Consider the following 19,579-nt stretch of genomic DNA (forward strand, 5'->3'; position numbering starts at 1 on the left):
ACATTGGAATGGGCTGCCCGAGGAGGTGGTGGAGTCACCGTCACTGGAGGTGTTCAGGAGGAGACTTGATAGGGTGCTTGGTTGCATGGTTTAGTTGGTTGGGTGGTGTTGGATGATAGGCTCGACACCATGATCTTGAAGGTCTCTTCCAACCTGGTTACCCAAGTTCATCTCCCTTCTACATTCCCTTACAATTCTAAGTCTAGAAACCACTATCTTGTAACCAGTTCCTAATCTACCTCACTGTCTGCTCTTCCATCCCACACTTCCTGAGCTTGCTCACTAGGATGTCATGGGAGATGGTGTCAAAGGTCTTGCTAAGGTCAAGGTAGTCTACATCCACTGGTCTCTCTGAATATACTCATTCAGTTATGGCATCACAGAATGCTATCAGATTATGTGGTGGGTTTGAGAGAAGGGCCTAGCCTTTCTCTCCCCCACAAAGAGGAAGAACAAAACCACAGCTAGCCAGCCGGAGAAGCAAAGGGAAAATGCTATATTTTACAAGCAATTTTGGAAAATGCAGGATATGTACACAATTTACAGTATTTACAACATATATATAGAAATATACAGCAAAGTAAAAAAAAAAAAAATAATACAGGAACGAAATTCCCTCCTCCGGAGGAGGGTTTTCCCCCTGTACTCCCTTCTCTCCCCTTTTTCCCCAAAAAGGGTTAGAAAGAGAGAAAAAGAGCAGTTATTAATTAAAGCAGAGTGTTAGTCGGCCTTATCTGTTCAGGGTCACTCTGGCAGGGAGCCCAGAAGCAGACGAGCTGGAAAGGGAGAAGGAAAGGAGCGAACTGAGGAAAATGCCAGCTGCACCTAAACTTAAAACTGCATTCTACCAATCCACCAATGAAATTAGTTTAGAATATCTGATTGTTTTCATTAATATTCCAAAACATTCAGCCCTAGTGTCCCAGCACTGTCTCTTTTCTTAAAGGCACAGCCTCAAACGGTCAGTCAAGCATGATTTCCCCTTGGTAAATCCATGCTGACTACTCCTGATAGCTGCCTTGTCTTCCAAGTGCCTTGAGATGCCCTCCAGAAGGAGCCGCTCCATCATTTTTCCAGGGATGGAGATGAGGCTGACTGGTCGATACTTCTCTAGAACCTCTTTCTTGCCCTTTTTGAAGACTGCAGTGACATTGGCTACCCTCCTGTCCTCAGGCACCTCTCCTGTCTGCCATGATTTGGCAAAAATGATGGAGAGTGGCAGAATGACAACATCAGCCAGCTCTCTCAGCACTCTTGGGTGCATCTCATCAGGGCCTGTGCACTTGTGACCGTTCAATTTGTGTAACTGATCCTTAACCCAGTCTTCATTGACCAGTGGGGAGCATTCCCTCCTCCAGGCTTCCTCTCCTTCACCCAGGGTTTGGAGTACATAGGGGAGTTCAGTCTTAGGTGTAAAGACTGAAGCAAAAAAGGCATTCAGCAACTCTGCCTTCTCTGCATCCCCAGTTATCAGGGCTGCCTCCTCATTCAGCAGTGGTCCCAGACCTTCCCTATTCTTCCTTTTCCTGCTGATATATTTGAAGAAGCCCTTCTTGTTCTGTTTTACTTCCTTTGCCAGTTTCAGTTCCAAGAGGGCTTTGGCCTTCCTTGTTGCCTTCCTACATGCTCTGACAACATCTCTATAGTTCTCCCAAGTGACAAATCCCTTCTTCCACGAATTGTAAGCTTCTTTCTTCCCTATTTCCTTCAGGAGCTCCTTGCTCAGTCATGCAGGTCTCCTAGCACGTCTACCTGATATTCTACTCAAGGGAACACACCTAGCGTGGGCTTGGTGGAAGTGGTCTTCAAATATGTCGTAGGGTTGGAAGGGTAAGGCCAAAAAGCCTCCTCCCTCCCCCCTGTAAAGTAAAGGGAAGGAAAAATTGAAGGGAAAGGAAAAAAAAACCTCACAGCTGAATTAGCAAAGCAGTGGAGCTGTATATTTACAAAGCAGGGGAACGCAGGGAAATATATACAAATTTACAATATTTACAATATATACAAAGATATACAATAAAGTAGCACAGAAATGAGAGTTCCCCCCTCTGCTGAGGGGGTTCCCCACCTCCGCTCCCCCCTCTCTCCCCCTTTCCCCAGAGCGCGTTAGAAAGAGAGAGAAAGAGAAAAACGTTAGAAGCAGTTATGTGTTAATTGGAAAGCAGTTAATACAGGCCTTGCAGTTTATCAGTTTTCAAGGTCAAGCCTTGGCCGAAAGCCCAGAACAGAGAGCTGCTGCCCTAAGGATGAGCGGAAGAAAGACTGAAGATAAAAGTGCTGGAATGCCCAGGATACCCTCCTGCACTCCCAGTTCAGAAGGTGCTTCCTCCCAATCTACCAGTGAAATTACTTTAGATCCTTCTTTTCGTTTACCAACTTCCGACCACCATATTCCCTTTCTTAAGGGGACAGCCTCAACCGGTCACAAAAAATTAACCAACTTTCTTGGGTTCCTTTACCCTCCAGGGTCTTAGCCCATGGGATTTCTGCAAGTCTGTCTCTGAAGAGTACAAATTATCTCTGCAGAAGTCCAGGGTTGTAATTCTACTTGTTGGTCTGCTTCTACCCTGTATAATACTGAAAACCACCGTGTCATGATCACTGTCCCCAAGGCTGTTCCTGACCTTAATGTCCCCAACCAGTCCTTCTTTATTACTTAATACAAGGTCCAGCAGCACACCTCTCCTTGTTGCTTCCTCCACTACCTGCACCAAGAAGGCAACCAGCACCAGAACAAGAGGACACAGTCTCAAGATGCACCAGGGGAGGTTTAGGCTGGAGGTTAGGAGGAAGTTCTACACAGAGAGAGTGATTGCCCATTGGAATGGGCTGCACAGGGAGGTGGTGGAATCACCATCATTGGAGGTGTTCAGGAGAAGACTTGATAGGGTGCTTGGTTGCATGGTTTAGTTGATTAGGTGGTGTTGGATAATAGGTTGGACGCGATGATCTTGAAGGTCTCTTCCAACTTGGCCCATTCTATTCTATTCTATTCTATTCTATTCTATTCTATTCTATTCTATTCTATTCTATTCTATTCATTGATACACTGCAAGAGCCTTTTGGACTGATTGTGCCTGGCTATGTGAGCTTCCCAGAAAATATCAGGGTGATTGAAGTCTCCCATGAGTACCAAGAAATTTGCTCTAGAGGCTACCTCCAGTTGACTGTAGAAGACCTCATCAACATCTTCCTCTTGGTTTGGTGGTCTATAGTAGGCACCTACAACAATTTCACCTTCTTTCCCACATCCCTTAATTCTTACCCACAAGCTTTCAACCTGTTCTGCCTCCCCCCTTGGACAGAACTCTCACACACAAAGATCAACTCCCCCACCTCGTCTTGCTGGTCTATCCTTCTTGAACAGTACATAGCCATCCATGACAACATTCCAGTCATGGGAGCTGTTCCACCATGTTTCAGTGATGGCAATTATATCATAGTCATTCAGCCTAATGCAGATCTCCAGCTCCTCCTGCATATTCTCCATGCTCCCTTCATTGGTATATAAACATTTCAGGGAGGGAGTTAATGTATTGGCTTTCACTCTTGCAGTCTGACCATTCTCAGCCACTTCCACGGCCACTAACCTAGCTGTGACCTCTGTGCGTGCTGATTCCTTATTACTTGATCCCCATGTTACATCACCGTAAGACTTTGAGAGTTCTTGGGTGTCCCCAGCATGCTGCAAGATGACGGGTTGAAGGCTCTTATTAGCCTCCCACCCTGGTGTGCCGCCCCTCAGCTTGTACTCGTTGCTAGCCCTGGCATCTTCTCCAACACACAACTCATTGTTATCTACCTCACCTGAGATAGCAGTGGAGCTGAAACATTGCCCCACAATTGTCTCAGGCTTGCTTACAAGTAAGTCTGGCTTTTTCTTCTGCTACAGGCTTGGGGAAGGGTGGCTGGAAAGCTGTCGAGCAGAAAGGGCCCTGGGGTTCTAATTGACAAGCAGCCGAATATGAGCAAGCAGTGTGCCCAGGTGGCCAAGAAAGCCAATGGCATTCTGGCTTGTATTAGGAGAAGTGTGGCCAGCAGGTCAAGGGAGGTGATTCTCCCCCTCTACTCAGCTCTGGTGAGAACCCACCTGGAGTACTGTGTCCAGTTCTGGAGCCCCTATTACAAGAGGAATATGGAGGTGCTGGAACGTGTCCAGAGAAGGGCCACAAGGATGATCAGAGGGCTGGAGTGCCTCTCCTATGAGGACAGACTGAAGGAGTTGGGGCTGTTCAGTCTGCAGAAGAGAAGGCTCCGAGGTGACCTAGTTGTGGCCTTCCAGTATCTGAAGGGGGCCTACAGGAAGGCTGGGGAGGGACTTCTCAGGATCTCAGGTAGTGATAGGACTAGGGGGAATGGAATGAAGCTGGAGATGGAGAGATTCAGGCTGGATGTGAGGAGGAGGTTCTTCACCATGAGAGTGGTGAAGCCCTGGAATGGGTTGTCCAGGGAGGTGGTTGAGGCCCCGTCCCTGGAGGTGTTTAAGACCAGGCTGGATGAGGCTCTGTCCAGCCTGGTCTAGTGTAGGGTGTCCCTGCCCATGGCAGGGGGGTTGGAACTAGATGATCCTTGTGGTCCCTTCCAACCCTGACTGATACTATGAAATACAGTGTCTAGCAGGAGTAGGGATGTGATTGTCCCCTTGTACTCAGCACTGGTGAGGCCACACCTCGAGTATTGTGTTCAGTTTTGGGCACCTCAATACGAGAGGGATGTTGAGGTACTTGTGACTGTTTTAGGCTATGCCTTTAAAAGTTAGCTGCAGATTTTTGAGTAGAAGAGTGGAGACATATAAACAAATCCACAGTGGGGTGTAAAAAGCAAAACAAAAGATTATTCTAAATGAATTTCATTGGCCAGATGTGTGAAAGGGGACCCTTAGAAGTCTTGTTTCCCATATTCATTCACTTTTTCTTCCTTGCTGGCATGCTGCTTTCTGCTGTGCTCAGCTGGAGGACCTTATCAGCCTAACATTGAGATAAGCACACTAACTGAGCTCTCTAACATTTCTTCCTTTTTTCTTCTAATTAAACAAAGGAAAGGAGGGAGGGAAGGTTAGGGGGGAAGTGGGGCAGTTTTCCCCATCCAGGGGGGTCTCTGTGCTGATTTCTCCCTGTAAATACCTGTATAATATTGTAAATACTGTATATTTGTACATATTAATTGCATTCCATTGTAGAGTGTAGTTTTGCTTGTAGGTATAGCTTGCATTTGCTTTTCCCCGACTGAGTTGAGCCGAGTTTTTGTTAATGCTGGTGGGCCAAACCATCACATTACACAAAATAATTGGCTTCCAGATGTGGGGCAAGATTGCTTAATTTATTTCTGCTCAGATTAGGGAAAGCAAATATGAAGCTATTTTGGATTCTGTGGCATTTGATATATTCTGCTCTGAGTGTCATCGTTTACAAGTATATTATTGGTTTTATGTTTGATAAGCTGGGGAGATATCTGATGTATAAATTGTACCTTTGGTTTAAATATAAAATTCAACTGTTATATGATCAATTTTGGGGGATTTTCTGTCTTAAGAGATACAGAAATGTGACAACAACACTTCCTTTTGAAATCCACTAGTTCAGAATTCCAGTAGGTGAAAAGGTCATCTTCAGTAATAGCTCAATACAGGAGAGATGTTGAGGTGCTGGAGCAAGTGCAGAACAAGGCAACAAAGCTGGTGAAGGGCCTGGAGAATAAATCTTATGAAGAGTGACTGAAGGAGCTGGGGCTGTTTAGTTTGAAAAAGAGGAGGCTGAGGGGAGACCCCATCGCTGTCTACAACTACCTGAAAGGACATTGTGGAGAGGTTGGTGCTGGTCTCTCCTCACAGGTAATTAGTGATAGAACAAGAGGGAATGGGCTCAAGCTGTGACTGGGTAGGTTTGGACTGAACATTATGAAAAATTTTTTCACGGAAAGAGTGGTCAGTCATTGGAATGTTCTGCCCAGGGAGGTGGTTGAATCACCACCCCTGGATGTGTTTAAAGGTAATTTGGATGTAGTACTCGGGGATATGGTTTAGATGTGAATTTTGTAGAGTAGGGTTGTCATTTGGACTTGGTGATCCTGAGAGTCTTTCCCAGCCCGAATGTTTCTGTGATTCTGTGATCTCTTTATTGGGCCTTATCTGAAATGCATTGTTTGAAAACCATGTTCTGTGTCTCAGTGAATTAATTATTTCTTCTTTTTACATCAGCTGGATATATTATGCAATGAAGAGATTCTTGGCAAGGACCACACACTCAAGTTTGTAGTTGTTACTAGATGGAGATTTAAGGTATGATACAACTGCTTTTCATCAAAACTTTTGTGTTTCATGTAAATTACTAGCTGACTAAAGAACAAAGTTCATAAGCATACATCATGCAGGCCTATACTGCAATAACTTAAAAATGGTTAAAATACATATTTTCAAATGTCTAATAAGCTGTTTTAAAATATAAATAATTTTCTTAATTCAGAAGGGGAAAATGGGAGGAAATGTGTTAATGGCAGATGTCAATTTGATAGCAATAAAAATGTATAAAATAAAGGAGGCTGAAGCCATTGAGAGGAATGGTTTTCTCAGACATGTGAGTCAGATGCAACTAATCTTATTCTGTGTAAATTGTGAAACTGGTTACAGTGCAGAAGAGACAAACATTTGATGCATTTTATTCTGTAGTTTGGAAAACAGAGGCTGAATATACCCATTAAAGAACATGTATTAATTAACTTCACTCTCCAGTTCGAGAGACTTGTAACAATATTTAGTTGGCATAAATAATGCTGGAGAAAGCAGCTGAATGAGTCTTTGGGTTACTGATGTTAGTGTCTTTAACCAAACCAAAATCCCACACAACAAAACCTTGAGCTGAATAGTAAATTAATGGGGCATTCATACTTAGCATAAAATATCACTGGTTATTTATGGCCACACAAATAAAATGGTTTTAAGTACCATGAAATGTTAAGTTGAATATCTAGAAATTAAGTTACATCCAGAGTATGAATATGTGGAGTTTGCGAGTGATAACTTTGAAGATGGGTTAGTGTTCATAATGGACTACCCTGCTCTAGGTTAAAACCATTGCCCCTCATCCTATCACTACATGCCCTTCTAAACAGTCCCTCCCTGCTTTCTTGTAGGTCCCCTTCAGATATTGAAATGTCACTATAAGGTCTCCCCATTGCCTTCTCTTCTCCAGGCTGAACAACTCTAGCTGTCTCAGCCTGTCTTTGTGTTGAGAACACCAGAGCTGGACACAGTACTCCAGGTGAGGTCTCACCAAAGCAGAGTGGCAGAATCACGTCTCTTGAGCTGCTGGCCACTCTTCTTTTCATGCAGCCTAGGTTATGATTTGCCTTCTGGGCTGCAAGTGCATGTTGTTGGCTCATGTCCAGCTTTTCATCCACCAGTACCCCTGACTCTTTTCCTGCTGCTCTCAGTCTCATCCCCCAGCCTGTACTGATAACAAGGATTGCCCCAACCCAGGTTCAGGACCTTGCACTTTGCCTTGTAGAGCCTCATGAGGTTCTGAGCCCACTTCTCTAGCCTGTCTAGGTCCCTCTGGATGGCATCCCATCCCTCAGTCATGTCAAACACAGCACTTATCTTGGTATCATTACCAAACTTGGTGAGGGTGCATTCAATCTTGCTGTCTATATCACTGATGAAGATATTGAACAGCACTGGTTCCAGTACAGAACCCAACAGAGGATTGTTTAGTCCAAATCCCCTACTGAAAGCTGGGTTTAACTAGATGAGGTTGCCCAGGACAACATCCAGTCAAGTTTTTAATATCTTCACAGATGTAGACTCCACAACATATCTAGGCAGCCTGATCCAGTGCTCAGTCACCCTTACAGTAAACAAGTATTTACACAATCACAGAATTAACCAAGTTGGAAAAGACCTTTGAGATCATCAAGTCTAACGCAACACCATCTGATCAACTAAACAACGGCACTAAGTGCCTCATCCAGTCTTAGTTTAAACACTTCCAGTGATGGTGACTCCACCACCTCCCTGGGCAGCACATTCCAATGACAAATCACTCTTTCTGTGAAGTACTACTTCCTAACATCCAGCCTAAACCTCCCCTGGTGCAGCTTGAGACTGTGTCCTATTGTTCTGGGTCGGGTAGCCTGGGAGAAGAGACCAACCCCCACCTGTCTACAACCTCCCTTAAGGTAGTTTTAGACAGCAATAAGGTCTCCCCTGAGCCTCCTCTTCCCCAGGCTAAGCAACCCGAGCTCCCTCAGCCTCTCCTCATAGGGCTTGTGCTACAGACCCCTCACCAGCTTTGTTGCCCTTCTCTGGACATGTTCCAGTAACTCAACATGTTTCCTAAACTGAGGAGCCCAGAACTGGACACAGGACTCCAGGTGTGGCCTAACCAGTGCAGTGTACAGGGGCAGAATGACATCCCTGCTCCTGCTGGCTACACTGTTCCTGATACAGGCCAAGATGCTGTTGGCCCTCTTGGCCACCTGGACACACTGCAGGCTCATGTTCAGCCTACAGTCAACCAGTACCCCCAGGTCCCTTTCTGCCTGGCCGCTCTCCAGCCACTCTGACCCCAGCCTGTAGCACTGCATAGGGTTATTGCGGCCAATGTGTAGAACCCAGCACTTAGACGTGTTCAGTCTCATGCCATTGGATTCTGCCCATCTGTCCAGCCTGTCAAGGTCCCTCTGCAGAGCTCTCCTACCCTCTAACAGACCAACACCTGCCCCCAGCTTGGTGTCATCTGCAAACTTACTGATGATGGACTCAATACCCCCATTCAGATCATTGATAAAGATATTAAAGAGCACGGGGCCCACCACTGATCCCTGGGGAACACCACTAGTGACTGGCCACCAGCTGGATGTGGCACCATTCACCACCACTCTTTTGGGCTCGGCCCTCCAGCCAGTTCCTAACCCAGCACAGTGTGCTGCTGTCCAAGCCACGGGCTGACAGCTTGGCCAAGAGTTTGCTTTGGGGGATGGTATCAAAGGCCTTGCTGAAGTCCAGGTAGACTACATCCACAGCCTTTCCCACATCCACCAGGAGGGTTGGTCAGGCAGGACCTGCCCCTCCTAAATCCATGCTGACTGGGTCTGATCCCTTGGCCATCCTCTAAGTGCTGTGTGATTGCACTCAAGATGACCTGTTCCATAGTCTTGCCTGGCACAGAGGTCAGGCTGACATGCCTGTAATTCCCTGGCTCCTCCTTCTGGTCCTTCTTGTGGATGGGCATCACGTTGACCAGCTTCCAGTCTACTGGGACCCCTCCAGTGAGCCAGGACTGCTGAAAAATGATGGAGAGGGGCTTGGCCAGCTCATCTACCAGTTCCTTCATTACCCTAGGATGGATCCCATCTGGTCCTGCAGACTTGTGGGGATCCAAGTGGCTCAGGAAGTCTCTAACTTCTTCCCCCTTGATCACGGGGGAACTATACTGCTCCCTGACTCCATCTGCCAGCTCAGGAGGCCAGTTGTCCAGAAGACAACCTATCCTCCTATTGCAAATCGAGGCAAAGAAGGCATTAAGTACCTCTGCCTTTTCCTCATCTTTTTTTACTATATTCTCCTCCATGGTCACAAAGGAGTGGAGGTTGTCCTTGACTCTCCTCTTGCCATGAATATATTTGTAGAAGCAATTTTTGTTGTCCTTCACAGCAGTGGCCAGTCTAAGCTCTAAATGGGCTTTTGCCTCTCTAATTTTTTTCCTACAAGACCTAGCAACATCCTTAAACATTCCATGGGTTACCTCACCTTCCTTCCAAAGATGATACACCCTCTTTTTTTCTCTTAATTCACACAGAAGTTCATTGGCTATCCAGGCTGGCTGTCTGCCCAGGTGGCTCATCTTCCGGCACATTGGCATGGCCTGTTCCTGCGCCTTCAAGAGTTCTCCCTTGAAGCAGGTCCAGCTCTCCTGGACCCCTTTGTTTTTAAGTGCTGTTTCCCAAGGTATCTTCTGAGTTAGTTCCTTGAGTAATCTGAAGTCCGCCCTCCGGAAGTCCAGAGTAGAGGTTTTGTTGCTGCCCTTCTTAACTTGACTGCCTATTGAAAACTCAATTATTTCATGGTTGCTGGATCCCAGACAGCCTCCAACCACCACATCACCCACCAGCCCTTCTCTATTGTTAAAAAGAAGTTCAAGCACAGGTCACACAGGAATCCAGATGGTTCTTGAAAGTCTCCAGTGAAGGAGACTCCACAAACGCTCTGGGGAGCCTGTTCTAGTGGTCCTTGACCCTTGCAGTGAAGAAGTTTCTCTTCATGTTCAGGTGGAACCTCCTGTGTTGTAGTTTATATCCATTACTTCTTGTCCTATCACAGGGTACAACAGAGAAGAGCCTGTCCCCTCCCTCTTGACACTCAGCCCTCAGATATTTATAAACATTTATTAAATCCCCTCTCAGTCTTCTCTTCTCCAGACTAAAAAACAGGTGTCTCAGCCTGTCCTCATAGGGCACATGCTCCAGTCCCTTAATCATCCTTGCAGCCCTCTGTTGGACTCTCTTGAGTAGATCCCTGTCCCTCTTGATCTGGGGACTGCAAAACTGGATGCAATATTCCAATTATGGCCTCATCAGGGCAGAGTAGAGGGGGAGAAGAACCTCCCTCGATCTGCTGGACGCACTCCTCTTAATGCACCCCAGGGTCCCATTGGCCTTCTTGGCCACAAAGGCACATTGCTGACCTGTGGATAATTTGTTATCCACCAGGACTCCCAGGTCCTTCTCTACAGGGTTGCTCTCTAGCAGATTGCCTCCTAACCTGTACTGGTGCAGTTTATTATTGCTTCCAAGATTCAGGACTCTGCACTTATCCTTGTTGAACCTCATTTGGTTCCTCTCTACCCAGATCTCCAGTCTGTCCAGGTCTCGCTGAATGGCTACACAGCCTTCAGGCATATCAGCCAAGCCTCCCAGTTTGGTATCATCAGCAACTTTGTTGAGCAGACACTCTGTCCCCTCATCAATGTCATTGATGAAGATGTTGAACAGCACCGGACCCAGCACTGATTCCTGGGGCTCTCCACTATTTACAGCTCTCCAGCTGGACTTGGCACCATTGACCACCACTCTTTGGACTCTATTTTGTAACCAGTTCCTAATCCATCTCACTGTCTGCTCTTCTATCTCACACTTCCTGAGCTTGCTCACAAGGATGTTATGTGAGACAGTGTCAGAAGTCTTACTAAGGTCAAGATAGATATACTACATCCACTGATACAATTCTATAGTTTTCACTGGTATATAACTCTATAGTTTTCATATATGTATAGGAGCCACCACATTCTTGGATGTGGTCTGAGTTGTGCTACCCATTATTAATGCCAATGTTTGCTTATGGCCTTGGCCTTAGGTAGACCTTGATGTTCTGCATTTATCAGGACTTGTAGGTTCAGCAGGACTGCTAGTTTCAGGAGCTTATTGGTCCTTGGGAGACTTTCACATGCTGTCTTCATGAAGTTCAACAAGTTCATGAAGAACCTCATGAAGTTCAACAAGGGGAAAGGCAAAGTCCTGCAGAAACACAGCCTCGTGCTTGGGGCCACCCATCTGGAAAGCAGCTTGACAGAAAAGGAGCTGGGGGGTCCTGGTTGTCAAGTGTTAGGGTAAGGCCAGCCACTACATGAGTGACAGATGCTCTCTATGAACCTTTCCCTTCCCAAAGGGGAGAAGAAAGGAAATAAGGGAGAGAGACTTACAGGTTGGAAAACTAAAACAATAAATAAATAAAATGGTGTAGATACAGATATATACAAAATCAATATTGAACCCAGCTCCCCTGATGGCAATTACATCATCATCATCACTGATGCTGTGGGCAGGCACTGGGAAAGTCCCAGACTGGACTCTGGCAGAAAAGAGCTGGATTCTGGAACTGAGTTCAGGAACATATGGATCAGGATCAAAGGCAGAATGAATAGAGTTCTCCTTGGACACCATCTGTTGAAGAAGAGAACTTGACCTTTATGATCCTTCAGCTTTATATTGAATATGACATATATGGAATGGAATACTTTGTTGGTCAGTTTATGGTCACCCAAATTGCCCATGCCTCTCCTCCCCACAGGTGCAGCCTTTTACTTTCTGCACCCCCAACATGCTACACAAGATTTAGCAGTGACCAGTCCTTGGTACTAAGTATAAACATCAAGAATTATCATTGCTAGAAGTAGATACTGTCTGTGAAAACATGCCATTAACTTCAGAAAGTGCAGTTATCTAGAAGTGACTAAGCCAAAAAGTAAAATAACTGAACAGAATTACTTCTGTTCTAACTCAAACCAGGACACCAGGTTAAACAAGAGCCAGCAATGTGCCCTTGCAGCAAAGAAGGCTGATGGTATCCTGGGATGCATCAGGCAAATTATTGCTGGCAGGTCGAGGGAGGTGGTCCTTCCTCTCTTCTCAACTCTGGTGAGGCCACGCCTGGAGTCCTGTGTCCAGTTCTGGGCTCCTCAGTACAAGAGAGAGATGGATAAACTCAAGAGAGACCAGCACAGGACCACAAAGATGATTAAGGGACTAGCGTCTCTCTCCTGTGAGGAAAAGCTGAGACACCTGGGGCTGTTTAGGCTGGAGAAGAGAAGGCTCAGGGGGATCTCTTCATTGTATATAAATACCTGAAAGGAGGGTGCAAAAAGGACAGAGCCAGGCTCTTTTCAGTGGTGCCCAGTGACAGGACAAGAGGCAATGGGCAGAAGCTGAAATGCAGGAGGTTCTGTCTAAACATCAGGAAACACTTTTTGAGTGTGAGGGTGACTGAGCATTGGCACAGCTTGCCCAGTGGGTTTTGGAGTCTTCCTCCTTGGGGAAAACATAGCCCTGGGTACCTGGCTCTGGGTGACCGTGCTTGAGCAGGGAAGTTGGACCAAATTACCTCCCAAAGTCCCTTTCAACCTCAATCATCCTGTGATTCTCAGCATGTACTTTTCCTACTTTTCAGGTAACTATTGCTCCATCCACGTACATAAGTACCTAAAGAGCCAATTCACATAAATTCACACAGAAGAGGCTTTTATGACCATTTTTTATGTCGTGTAAACTTGAACTGTAGAACTCTGGATGCTGTAAATGTAAAAAAATTACATAGCTTTAAAAAAGCAATGGGTAAATTCACAGAATTATTGGATGGGAACTATTAATACAAGACTCTACATCTGACTTAGGGAATTCCTGAATTGTTTTGAGATTGGGGAGCATTCTGAAAACTATTGCTGTTGACTTGCCCTATTCTTAATGCTCTTCCCCAAGGGTCTGTGATTGGTTTCTGATGGGAACAGGTTCTATTTTGCATGGCCAGACCTAGTATTAGTTAGGTTAATCAATTACTGAGACAAAAGTAGAAGGATTGTTGGGGGGGAGGGGGCTCCATAGATGGAGTATATTGGTGAAATTTTGAAATATAGCTACTCTGTCTAGGCTTTATGACACAAATAATTTTTATTTATAAAGTATATTAATTAATGTTGATTTTTCTCCTTAACTTGTCTGATGATTCTGTCTTACAGAAAGCACCTCTACTGCTACATTACAGACCCAAAATGGACTTGCTCTAGGAGAAATGTATTGTCCTTCTGGACATCTTTTTTTGCAGAGACTGGCACCTTAGTCCAGCACTTAACTTTCATGTGACATGAACCAGCAAAATCATTTTGGAACACCATAGTGCTCCTATAGCAGATTGTCCTTCTGAATATTTCTAGGGACGTGCTACATGGATTTTGGGGAAAAAAATATTTTTGTACAAATGAAATAAAGTATGACTCAGCAGAATTCTACCAGCACTGAGTTTACAGTTAGTGAAAACACTTCACAGTTCCATGGAGCTCAGCCTGATTGATCAATTTGGAGTTACACACAAATAAGTTTAAATTATATGGGAGACATTTAAAATATTGCATTTACCACCAAATTACTACATTTAGTTATTTTTTTGTCTTTAATCTTTACAACTTGTTTCAGTATGTTTTTCCTAGGTGTTCTTGTTTTATGTAGTAATCCAAATTATTGCAACTTTAATCAAGCCATTCTACAGAGCATTGCACATACCCAATGATACAATGAGTGGTGATATTTATTATGCTGCATTAAAAACTTCCTAACAGCCTGGAGATCCAATTACTTCATTAGTATTGCACAATGTTTACTTTTTATTTTGTATTTCAGTAATGATTTAATATCTCTCTTTCACATGCTGATTTGAAATGAGTTCACTTGATTTAAAAAAATATATCTTAATATTTTGCCATGGCATAATTACATCTGATCGTAACAAATACTCATAAGTGCTGAACTTGTGAAATTATTTTAAAGCAAATATGACATATGATTGGGGCTTGCAAAAGTCAAATTTACTTTAGGGAGTAGTTGATATTTCATCAGCTTTTAACATTATGGCTGTTTGGCACCTTTTGTTGATGTTGCACAAGTTTCCATTTCACTAGCTAAAAACTCTTCAGTTAACTGCAAACTAATTCTGTGTTTCTTTTACTGTTTTCTATGTTAAACCATAACTGTTTATAGCTGAATTACTATTTATCTTTGAGGTCAGATTAAATTACAGGGAAACCATCTGGCCTTAACTGATAATTTTGCTTGTGTCAAGCCCTGAGAGATGCAAACTACCATATGTTTATGTGTGTCTGTGTAAAGACCTGCACACCTTAGAGAATCCACCTTCTGTAGTGCTTAGCAGTGTTGACAACACTGATTGAAAGGCTTTCTATACTAGTCAGATTCATAAAAATGTCGTAGTAGTTGAAAGTGGCTTCTGCAAGCTTTATGCATTATATATAATGTGGATGGGAGTGTGTATGACATGGGGTCTTAAGTAACTAAAAAGAAGATAAGCTGTCAATAATTTTTAACTCTTTGGCAGTTATATCAAACACTTTATTCTTTCATAAAATGTCAATGGATAGGAAAATCAGTATACCTGTTAGCACTGTTCTGGCTGTGCTCCCCTACTTTGCAAGAAAGCATTGCTTAAAGTTACTTGATAATAGGAGGTTGATCTTGTAAGAGGCTTATTCAAGTATTCTAAATCCTACTGCCTCTTCTTGAGTTTTCCAAGCTCCACATTGCTCTGCCCCCATGCTTTTCTTAATTGAATTTTTCAATACTTCTTTTCCTAATTCTGCTGTTGCCAGATGGAAGCTCTAAGTTCACTTGTTTGTCTAAGGAAACGATGCCCATGTTTTCATTTATGGCCATAGATGGTGAATGGTAAAGAAATTGAAAGAAATGCAAAGAGAAAGAAAAAGTCTACTGAACTGTAGAAGTGGTCAAGAGAGCAACAGTAAGGCCCGTGGAGTACTGCCATCTCTGCACACATGTTGCCATCTCTGGAACATGTGGGTTAGACCGGACTTGGTGTCAAGGCTTAGAGAACATGTATGTGATGGAATCAGAAATTTGCTTTGGTTTTGCTTTACTGTTTCTGGACTTGCTTATCTACAATTTAGCTTTTATCTGGTTTTAGCTTTAACAGAAATGACAGAAGAGGACAGGTGGGATCTATTTAGTTTCTATTTTTGGTAGCTTTTCTTCGGAAAGCATGCACGGACTCCCATGTTGGTGAGGCAGGAATCGTTTATTGGTACAGAACAAGCAGCTCATATAGGAAAAATCGAGCAGGGTAAGCAATTCCCTGACATTCTTGCATCACTGCTGCTAATTGGGTTTTCTCCTTTGATATGCAGCTGTCCATTGTTATCTTCATCCCATATCAGGTTGGTCTTCTCCAGCATGGAGGCAAGCATCCTCTTGTCTGGCACGTCAGGTTGTTTACCACAGTCAGCTCTTCTTTATCATCAAGCCATCCTTCCAGTATCAGTGGCCTGTTGTTCTTTCTTGTCCTGAAACCTTCCATAGATACTTTCTGCTTTCCTACAACTCCCCATTTTTATATTGTTTAAAAGAGCAGCCATCACTTGTGTTCTGTCCATCCTCGTATTCCTAAAAGCTATGATTACAAATACCATTAATGCTACAATTACAATACCAATCACTACCAGGATTCCACCTATAACCCACACTCGTAGATTCAGACCTGAGAACCAATTTTTTTGATTCAACCAGCTAAGATCTTTGTTCAGTGCTTGCCATGTTGTATCAATCTGCACCTGTTGTATATTTGCTATTTGCAGTTCCAGCTGATGCTTCAATGTTTGGACATTATATTTCATGGAGCTATCGAAGGCCCCTTGTAAATGTGATCTTACTGAGTTCCAATCATGCTGAGAGGCATTCCAAGACAAGGATGTTACACACATGTCCTTCTTATGATATTCCCTATCACACTGCAGCATCATATGGGTCTGCAAGGCAGCTTTTTGGTTTCCTAACCAAACAATGCTGGCCTCAAGTGCATATAGCCTTGCCATTATTTCCTCATCTATAGCTTCCTGCATCTGCAAATCATTTGTCACATTGGTTAATAAAGTTCTCACTGTGTCTGCAGTTTGTATGCCCTTTGTCAAAGCTGTAACTGAAGCTGCAGCAGATGCTAATATTATCACAGCTGATATAGCAAAAATTAACCATCCCACAAATCTTTTTGCCCTTTTTCTAGAATCTTTTAGTCCCTGGTCTAATAGCCTGATAACATGGTCCAATCCATTCTCACTCTCCCATCCTCTCGTCATATTCACTGGAATCCATACCTCTGCCCTTCTTCGGAAAGGAATAATCATGCTCCGTTGATCAATGTCTTTATCAATAATACAAGTCTTAAAAATAATATTGCTACAACTAAGATGATACATGCTTGATTCGTTATAGATTATACAATCAATGCCTATTCCTAATACATATGGGTGGGTAGTACACACAGTAGCAAAGGAACTACGTAGTACACGTTCTACTAAAATGCCTTTACATGAGAGGTCTTTTATATTGTGACAAGGCAAGTCTTTCTGACAATACATCAAGGAATCTTCAACATTAGAGTTTAAATGAGAAACACAACCTCAAAACATACAAAACTGGTACTGCCACGTTTCACACACACACCTTTTTTTTTTCTTCTTCTTTTTTTTTTCTTTTATTTTTTTCTTTTTCTTTTTTTTTTCTTTTTTTCTGACCTTAATGATTTCACCTGGGTCCTTTTACAATTTTTTGGTGAGCTGCTGGATCACGCTTCACCCCCTGCTCACCACCTAGGGGAGAAGCCCTTAGCTGCTCTGGGAGGCACACCACTCCCCTCACCTAATGGTCCTACCAAGAGGAGAGCAGTGGGTTCAGCCCTCTCCTTGGGCTCATGCCAGCAACTCACAACCACTTCTAATTGCCTTGTGGCTAGTCCATCTATCGCTTCTGTTGGAATACCTTTCTTCTGACCCACCAGGAGACAAAAGGGGGATTCAAAATGATGTTTTAGTTCTGTTAAGATATCATATGACAGAGACTGATACACGGGAGCAGTCCCACCTCCTGGTCTGTTTTCCACCACTACTGGCACTGCACGCATCTGTAACATTTCTGTATTTATAAAACCCTTATCATCTTTATCCATCAAAACATCAGAAATTGAAATCTGCAATCGTGTAGCTACACTTGGAACATGTTCATTAATCACCAATCCATTAGACATTTTAACACCATGCTGCACACTGCCTCCTTGATAAAGCATCCCGTTATCCCTCACCCCCATATTACTTATAGTAGCGGCAGGAGGTACACAAACACCTCCATAAGGTGGCGGGGGGGTAGAGAAAGCCCCCGCCTGCTGGGGTATAGGAACCGAATGAGGCTGAGGGTAAAAACCTGCTGGAAAAGGAAAGGGATAGGGAACAGAGTTAAGAACTTCAGTAGTGGTATTTAAGGGAAGAGAGGAAGATAAACTTGGTGCTGTGGGGTGGAAAAGTGGCTGGTTTGATTTGTCGAGCGATTCTTGAGTAACGGAGCTGTCAGAATCAAAAGAAATTAGTTTTTCATCAGTTACTTGAGTTGGTGGTTTTAACTTTGCATCTGGTTTTCTTTGTTTCTTCTGCTCCGCTTGAGGATTTGCTTCTTCTGTAGCTGCGACGGCTGCCTTAAGCGGAGATACCTGTGGATATAAACCTGGCTCCTTTTCTGTAGCGGTGGAGCCCTGATCGAAAGGATTAGCGGATCATCAGTGCCTATTTCCTCCCCCGTGTGCCCTGCGGCCAGACCGCTTGTTTCTGTCTGTGTTGTGTTGTTTGTAGTAAGCTCATCCTGCTTCTGAGGGCCCGCACGGGTAATGGGAGTGTTTAGAGTCCCCGAGGGTGAAGTGCTGTTAGATTTACTCATTAGCGTGATCAGCGCTAGCCATAGTATGCGGCACGTTATTAAAATGTCGGGTGAAAAATCATCCCCGGATTTTTGTGCTTCTGAGAGGGTCTCTCCAACCCTGTTCCACTCTGTTAATTCGTATGTCCCTGATTCAGGATACCAGGGACAATTGCGATTTATCCACAGCAAAAGAAGGGTAAGTCTTTGAGAGCTCAGTCTGTACCCTTGCTCTTTGATAATTCGCATAAGCACATCATGGTGCAATTGCTGTGATCTCGTGGCTCCCTGGCCCATATTCTTCCCCGGCCGCAGTCCCCGTACCTGACCTGCAAGTGTAGGGGATGGACGCGTCGTTTACCCACTTCTCCCGTTTGGCTCACTGGGGGTGCAATCTGAGGGTGAGTCTGGAGAAAGACCTCACTGAAATTCCCGATACGGGCACCATTTTTTCGGAAAGCATGCACGGACTCCCATGTTGGTGAGGCAGGAATCGTTTATTGGTACAGAACAAGCAGCTCATATAGGAAAAATCGAGCAGGGTAAGCAATTCCCTGACATTCTTGCATCACTGCTGCTAATTGGGTTTTCTCCTTTGATATGCAGCTGTCCATTGTTATCTTCATCCCATATCAGGTTGGTCTTCTCCAGCATGGAGGCAAGCGTCCTCTTGTCTGGCACGTCAGGTTGTTTACCACAGTCAGCTCTTCTTTATCATCAAGCCATCCTTCCAGTATCAGTGGCCTGTTGTTCTTTCTTGTCCTGAAACCTTCCATAGATACTTTCTGCTTTCCTACAGCTTTTCACAGAATAGTGAATGCAGGGGATGTGGATATATATGTAAGTTAACATAATAGACCTTTCTGGAGGTCTTCATGTGCTTATCATTGTATATTCAATATAAATCAGGGGCTGATTCCAGTTGGTGAGGCCTCCAGAGAGTGCAAATATGGTTCTAAACACCCATCCTCTATGCACTCCACAGACGTGGAGCCCACGCCCATAGACTATGTAAATACCTAATTCATTATTCTGCTACAGTCTAAGGGTTTAATGAATATATTTGTGATTGGTCTACCTCAGTATATGTACACTGTGGAACCTTATTGCAAGATCAGATGTTGATACAGTTCTGTTGAAGTTTATTGGGATTTTAGTGTTTCCCTGTGTACTTCTATAACTGAAAGAGATTAGCAGTTAGAAACATAATTTAAGACAGCTTGCTGCCATTCAGTTCTAAACCTTGCTCTAACAGTCTATAGTACAGAATATGTTTGCAAGTTTGTAACTACTTTTGGAATCACTTAAATTTGTTATGGTGCTATATAAAAATATT

At 43.9% G+C, this 19,579-nt stretch overlaps 1 protein-coding gene across 1 annotated transcript in view; it reads left to right on the forward strand.

Annotated features, from left to right (window-relative positions):
- PCGF3 (polycomb group ring finger 3) overlaps nt 1-14,700 on the forward strand; it is a 396,460-nt gene extending 381,760 nt beyond the window's left edge. Inside the window, exons 11-12 of the mRNA XM_068155307.1 lie at nt 6,194-6,274; nt 13,500-14,700. Of these exons, the coding sequence (XP_068011408.1) occupies nt 6,194-6,274; nt 13,500-13,547 (129 nt within the window). The 3' untranslated portion in view covers nt 13,548-14,700. The remainder of the gene's footprint in view (nt 1-6,193; nt 6,275-13,499) is intronic.
- The last annotated feature ends 4,879 nt before the right edge of the window (nt 14,701-19,579 follow it).

Source organism: Melanerpes formicivorus, unplaced genomic scaffold (genome assembly GCF_026170545.1).
Source record: "Melanerpes formicivorus ecotype bairdi unplaced genomic scaffold, bMelFor1.0.p_v2 SCAF_31, whole genome shotgun sequence".
Taxonomy (NCBI): domain Eukaryota; kingdom Metazoa; phylum Chordata; class Aves; order Piciformes; family Picidae; genus Melanerpes; species Melanerpes formicivorus.